Source organism: Cryptotermes secundus, unplaced genomic scaffold (assembly GCF_002891405.2).
Source record: "Cryptotermes secundus unplaced genomic scaffold, Csec_1.0 scaffold13, whole genome shotgun sequence".
NCBI lineage: Eukaryota > Metazoa > Arthropoda > Insecta > Blattodea > Kalotermitidae > Cryptotermes > Cryptotermes secundus.
In genome coordinates this window covers 1,746,230-1,753,705 of record NW_019734350.1, presented here as the reverse complement: position 1 = coordinate 1,753,705, position 7,476 = coordinate 1,746,230, and the positions used below count along the sequence as shown (strand labels likewise).

General features: G+C 38.4%; 2 protein-coding genes across 3 annotated transcripts in view; both read left to right on the top strand.

The window, feature by feature from the left end:
- Nucleotides 1-2,803: 2,803 nt before the first annotated feature.
- The window catches only part of LOC111868730 (eukaryotic translation initiation factor 4E transporter), a 102,083-nt gene continuing 97,410 nt past the window's right edge, over nt 2,804-7,476 (top strand). For both annotated transcript variants that reach the window (XM_023859657.2, XM_023859656.2), the window contains exons 1-2: nt 2,804-3,540; nt 3,632-3,777. The gene's annotated coding sequence lies outside the window, so the exon portion shown is untranslated. The remainder of the gene's footprint in view (nt 3,541-3,631; nt 3,778-7,476) is intronic.
- LOC111868745 lies at nt 2,903-3,550 on the top strand. The gene has a single exon (XM_023859682.1). It carries the CDS (start codon nt 2,903-2,905, stop codon nt 3,548-3,550), a length of 648 nt encoding a protein of 215 aa, XP_023715450.1.

Sequence of the window (7,476 nt, the reverse complement as noted above, 5' to 3'; positions counted from 1 at the left end):
AAACTATAATTTTGCCTGTGGTTCTGTATGGGTGTGAAACCTGGTCTCTGACATTAAGGGAGGAACATAGACTGAGGGTGTTTGAGAACAGGGTGTTGAGGAGAATATTTGGATCAAAGAGAGATGAAATGACAGGAGGTTGGAGAGAATGCATAATGAGGAGCTTCATAACTTGTACTCTTTTCCAAGTATAATTAGAATGATCAAGTCAAGGAGGATGAGGTGAGCAGGTCATGTAGCATGAATGGAGGAGACTAGGAATATGTATAGGATATTGGTGGGAAAGCCAGAAGGAAAGAGACCACTCGGAAGACCAAGGCGTAGGTGGGTGAACAATGTTAGAATGGATCTTAGGGAGATAGGACAGGATGGTATGGATTGGATGGATCTGGCTCAGGATAGGGACCAGTGGAGGGCTCTTGTGAACATGGTAATGAACCTACAGGTTCCATAAAATGCTGGGAAATTCTTGAGTAGCTGCAGAATTGGCGGCTCCTCCAGAAGGTCTCAGCTCTATGAGTAAGTAAGTAAGTAAGTAAGTAAGTAAGTAAGTGAGGATCTTCAGGATGACCCAAGAAGCAGACGACTTTCAACCTCTCGAACTGTATAAACAATCGCAAATGTGTCTGATGTTTGTTATATTATATGGCTACACTAGTTCGTCGACAGGCTCACAGGTTGATGGCAGATGAATTAAACATCAATACGAAAACTGTTCGTCAAATCGTCCTTGAAGATTTATGGAAGAGTAAGATCAGCACAGAGTTCGTCCCACACAGACTCGCAGATGAGCAGAAATAATGGAGGTACACATCATGCCAAGAATTCATCCAGACTTATCAAGACAATCACAACATTCTCTTTCCTAAGGTGAAAACTGCCCTCAAAGAAAAGAGGTTTCTGGATGCTGAAGACATTAAGAAAAATGTGATGGCCAAACTGAACGCTGTTGCTTTGGAGACCTTTGCCGACTGTTTTCAAAAACTTTTTAATCAATTCAACACATATACTCAAAATTTTTAATCATTTGTATTTTTTGTTTCTTTTTTGCACCAGTCCGGGAACTTTATTTGGAGACGACCTATAATGCAGGCATAACCTGAGCAAGGTGTAAGAATTAAGTGTCTCCACCCTACTCCCTTCCACACTTACCACTTTACACTCAATATTGCATATCCCATGCCACTCAATTCAGTATCTTGGAATATAAACTGGAATTTAAATATGAACAGCTCTTTAGTTTCCCATTGGTGCAAATGATTACTCCTCTTGAATGGTAAGGATTCTTAATGTGCCTTTGTGCTTCTTTAAGAAAATTCAAACATTATGTCTCCTTAGTTCTTAATGGTTATAGCTATACATTTTCAGGAATAGAGAAAACAAGGATACAGTGTTTGAAACATGAATAGTTGAACACAGTAGATAGAACAAAGGGGAATTTTATTTTTCTACTTTCTATTGTGACTTTATTCAGTTAAATCATAGCTATACAACCAAGATGCCCTTTACAACCTGAGAAATAATGAAAACTGTAGATGGGACTATTATGAACGGAGCAAATATTTGTCGCATTTCCGTGAATTACATTAGAGACCAGAACCCTTCATCGAGGGGGGGAGGCTCAGATGAAGAAGTCTACCTGTTTTCAAATGCGCCAATTAGGGGAAACTATATTGGTGTGTCATATTTGACGTTCTAAAGGTACTTAATGTGAAGCTTATGGTCATCATTTGATAGATAGGTATCACATATTTGCAAAGGAATATGATCTAATAATTTAATTATTGACATTCATGATCCCCTGCGTGACTAACAGTCATGTTAAGAGATGAGACTAAAATCGAATGCCCTTATGATTTCAAATGTTTTGCTGTAAAACATATCACTATTAAATCTCAAGAATACAAAACATATTTTCATTTAATAAATGTGAACAAACAATATAGGGCCTATGCCATGTGTATTCATAATGGGGTAGCAATACATGCTACATTTAGACATCACAGTATCAGTAATTAACACAAATGGTCAATTTTTACAATCCATACTTTGTTTCCTTAGCAGAGGACTGGTCTTGTATGGACGTGTTTGGGTATGATTTGGATCAGTGATGGTTACGTGACAACATTTATGATACCGACAGTTTTGTGTGTTGTTGTTGTTGTTGTTGTTGTTATTGAGTAGTTGTTAGTTAGTAGTAGTTAGCTCAGCTTAAAACGATAACTTGTAGACTATTTTCTTTTACTGCTAGTGGGGTGGGACTAAGCCCCTTGTACTGCGGCCACTTCTGGCCTATTGTACAAGCCCCAGATGATAGGTGAGGGTGATTGTGGAGCAATTGCTGGAATGAAGATTGGCATGGGAAACCGAAGTACCCGGAGAAAACCTAGCCCAGCGCCACTTTGTCCATCACAAATCCCACTTGACCAGACTGGGGATCGAACCCGGGCCGCCGCGGTGGGACGCCAGCGACTAACTGTTTGAGCTATGGCGCGGTAAATTTGTAGATTAACTACATTAAGTTATTTGTTCTTTACAGAAATTTGAAATTTAAGCACATGTGCTTGGTACTTTTAAGTTCCTAACCACCTGAGGCAATTTGTCTAGCAATATGTCCATATTATGTCATGTTTGGATGTCTCGGTGCGCAAATCAGCGATTTGATCCCTCTGGTAAACCCTCGTGTAAGCCTCGGAGGGAGAATTATTTTTCACGAATGGAATGCATTTGCAGCTGGATGGCGGTTAATTTTGAATTGACCAATTACATGACCAAACACAGCCCGCTTCTTTCCCATGATCCTATGCGATCCGAAGGAGCGGAGGTGTTCACGCATAACGGTTTACGCCTCGTGTTCAGGTAATAGTGTTGCATATAGGTGTTGGATTTGTACTTTTTCACAATGCCTGCCAAAAGAGATAAGCGAACGGCAGCTAAAATTACTACTAAAGCAGAAGAAAATCAGAGAAATACAGACGAGCAGGGAACAGAGAAACCCCCAGCAAAAAATAAAGGCAGGGTTCCAAAAGCTAAAGCTGTTGGAGAGCAAGCCGAACAAACTGAAGCTCCGGAGAAGAAGCCGGGACGGGGCAGAAAGAACGTGACAGCTACTAGAACTTCTGATGAAAATGGAAGTGAGGCTGCAAAAAATGTGCCTAAGCGAGGACAGGCATTGAAGAAAACGGAAACTGAAAAGTCTAAAGATACAGGTAATGATGTAACAGAGTTACAGCGGAAAGGGGCTAGTCGAGCGACCAAAAAAGATACCAAAGTTGGTGAGGTAGTGGCGCAGGCAAGAGGAAGAAAAGCCACTAACAAAGGTGCAGGCAATGAAGATGGAGAGCCCGCTGTTAAGAAGTTGCGAAATCCAGCCAAAACTAAAGACAGCAATGAAGCTAAACCGAAGCGTAAGGTGCGGCAGCAGAAGAAGGAGCCTAAGGGCAAAGAAGTGAATGAGGAGGGTAATGAACTCTTAGATAATGGTGACAGTGCCCAAGGTGCAGACAGGAGTGAAGAACTCAGAGTTTCTGTTGAGCATTGGTATGTTTAAAATTTGATAAATACCTTAGGTGTCGTTTATAAATGTGCATAATGTGATTAATATATTCGTGTACCTTTTTTTTTTTTTCAGTAAATCTTGACAAGTGTTCCGCCGCCGGGCTGTGGAGCTGAGTAATGCATTAAGAACTCTGTGGCCTAATATTGAAATTACATTAAATTCTAAAGTACCTAGAAGGGGAGCCTTTGAATTTGTTCTCACCAAAAGTGATGGTTCAGGTATGTACTGTGAAACGATATTGAGGGTTCAGAGTAATTTTTGAGCTCTGCTTGGGCTGTGTGGGCAGTGTAATAGTGCCCAGGTTCTTCCACAGCCATATACCAAGCAATACCCTTTCTGATCTCTCTCACTCTGACCAGTGTTTGTGTTTTGTCTTTCAGTTAGTTTGCAGACTCTGTGTTTGGTTTGTTAGGATGTGTTGGTCTGTTATATGTTGCCACTGACAAGTCATATTATTTTAGTTTTAGAAGTTAATTGTAATATTTACATTCACCTTGTATTTTATTATGCCAATGATGGTAATTATTGTTATACTGAATAATAGTGAAGTTAATGACCCCTTCTTTCTAAGGCAGGGAGATGAGGCTAAACTGTGATGAAAGTGTAGGTAGGGTTAGGGAAATGGCACTCAATTTAACCCTCACAATCCACTTTCATTCCTTATCTGAAAACCATTTTGTAGTAATGTAAGGTAAGGTTAGGTAAAGTTGTTGCTGTGCTTAACTAATAAGCACTGTGCCATGAAGACGCATGGGAGAGTGGGTTTCCTTATGAAATTTGGCTGCAAGATATGATGAATTGAGCTTCATCTGTGAAAATTAAGTGATTTTGAGTCTTGAAATGGTGGCATGTGACGTTATACAGTATATTTTCCAGTTTTACATATAGTTACCAAATAACAAAACTGAGTTTGAGTCTTTCAAAGCGTAAAAAAATTGATTTGTTTCATTTTGGTCCATCACACTAATATTATGAAAAAGCTAAATAGTTCCGTTCAGTGTGACTGGTTAAGATTTTCTTATTTCAATTATTTGCGCCCTTACATGTTTCGGTCTTCAGATACCATCTTCAGAGGGGACACCTTTACATCAATACAGTTAGAAGCCACTATTACAGTACATGTTCTAAAAGTTGAAATATATACATACAATATACCAAATAGCATGGGATGCCCATGAAACTAGTTAGGTTGATTGAAATGTGTTTGAGCGAAACATATAGTAAAGTCTGTGTAGGTAAACATTTGTCTGATAAATTTCCAATCCAGAATAGTCAAAAGCAAGGAGATGCTTTATCGCCACTCCTTTTCAACTTTGCTTCAGAATATGCCATTAGGAAGGTCCAGGGAAACCAGGTGGGACTAAAATTAAATGGGATACATCAGCTGTTGGCCTATGCTGATGATGTGAATCTACTGGGTGATAATGTAGATACCATAAAGAAAAAAACACAAACTCTAATTGACACAAGTAAAGAAGTTTGTCTAGAAGTAAACACTGAGAAAACTAAGTATATGTTGCTGTCTTGTCACCAAAATGCAGAGCATAATCATGATAGAAAGATTGGAAACATGTTTTGAAAATGTGGCACAATTCAGATATTTGGGAACAATAACATTGAAACGATTCAGAAGGAAATTAAGAGGCAATTGAACTCGGCTAATACTTGCTACCATTCAGTCCAGAACCTTTTGTCTTGTTGTCTGCTGTCCAAAAACATAAAAATTAGAATATACAAAACTATAATTTTGCCTGTGATTCTGTATTTGTGTGAAACTTAAGTCTCTGACAGTAAGGGAGGAACATAGACTGAGGGTGTTTGAGAACAGGGTGTTGAGGAGAACATTTTTACCAAAGAGAGATGAAGTGACAGGAGGTTGGAGAAAACTGCGTAGTGAGGAGCTTCATAACTTATACACTTCTCCAAGTATAATGAGAATGATTCAAGTCAAGGAAGATGAGGTGGGCAGGTCATGTAGCATGAATGGGGGAGACAAGGAATGCGTATAGGATATTGGTGGGAAAGCTAGAAGGAAAGAGGCCACTGGGAAGACCAAGGCGTAAGTGGGTGGACAATGTTAGAATGGATCTTAGATAGGATGGGATTGTATGGATTGGATAGATCTGGCTGAGGATAGGGACCAGTGGATGGCTCTAGTGAACATGGTAATGAACCTTCGGGCTCCATAAAATGTTGGGAAATTCTTGTGTAGCTGCAGAATTGGCGGCTCCTCCAGAAGGGCTCAACTCCATGAGTAAGTAAGTAATACCAAATAGCATACTTAGACTTAAACCTAAGTAATAAACACGGCCAAATGGAAATGAAAATATACAGATAACCCACAATGACAGATACAACAATAAATAACTCTTGCCACACCAAAGAACAAAAATTAGTGGCATACAAAAACTGGATACGCAGACTTCTCTCACTACCCTTTAAAGAAAACGCTAAAAACAAAGAGTTAAATACTATTAATGTATCATTAAATAATGACTAAGAAGGAAGACATTACACAACTATATAACAAACAAAAGAAAAATAATCTGGATAATAAAGCCAAAAAAGAACAAAAATAGGCCACATTTACCTATATGGGAAATTACATACAAAAAATCACAAAACTCTTCAAAAACACCTACATAAAAATAGCCTTTAAAACAGCTCACACTATAGGTAAACTAGTAAATGAAAAACGAGAAACAAATCCCTAAGAACAAAGTGGAATATACAAAATAATCTGCCAAAGCTGCCATAAAGTATACTTCGGCCAAACTAGTAGGAACCTAACAACAAGGTACAAGTAACATGTAAGAAACATAAGACTAAACAAAAACGAATTGGCATTTGCCCAGCATATACTAAACAAATGCCACCAGTACGGACCGATGACAGTAATCATGGAAATGGTTGAGAATGCCAAAAAAAAAAAAAAGGAGCATCATGAATATAAAAGAAAATATCCATAATTGAGCTTTAATAAGCTCAACAAATTAATAGAAGAACAAAAACACAAAGAAAATTAAACCATTATAATATGTTCGGCCCTAATACAACATCAGTACACGCCCACGCTAACATCACAGACACAAGGAGTATAAATATGTGGTACAACACAACCTAGAGCAGTAAAAACACAGGCCACAAACACATACAGGACAACATAAAAGGACAAAATAATAAGTTTTTACAAAACATAATAGGATTGATGAAATAATACAATATACCCATAATATATTTGCAGAAACGTCTTCTCGAGAACAAGGTGGCACACATTTGGCCCCCATTAAAAGAAATAATAAGAGGGGCGGCACGAAGCAGCTTGGTTTATGAATTCCAATAGAATTTTAACAAGCTAACTATAAATATTTTAAAAGTGTTTGAACAGCCAGTGTAGTTGTAAAAACTTTAGATTTTACAGCCAATTGTATATTATTTATATTGTATGTATATATTTTAACTTTTAGAACATGTACTGTAATAGTGGCTTCTAACTGTATTGATGTAAAGGTGTCCCTCTGAAGATGGTATCTGAAGACCGAAACATGTAAGGGCGTGAATAATTGAAATAAGATAATCTTAACCAGTCACACTAAATGGAACTATTTAGCCTTTTCTTTGTAAATAAATTATACTTAAATTGTGAAAAAAATCATACAGCTTTACATAACACATGTTGGGTAAAAGACAACCACACAGATATTTGAAGAGACAACAGTTACTGCTTATATACAAGGTGTGTCCCAAAAGTCAGAAATATATTTCTTTCCCATGCTCTGGAGCACGCTGGAACTGGTTGGGTTGGGGGGGGGGCTTTAGCTTCACAGCACGTCCAAGGTCAGTCTGCTCAAGCATCGGAAGCATCAGTATCGCTGATTTAGTGCACCTGTGTTTTGTGACCACGTCACGGCGCGCAG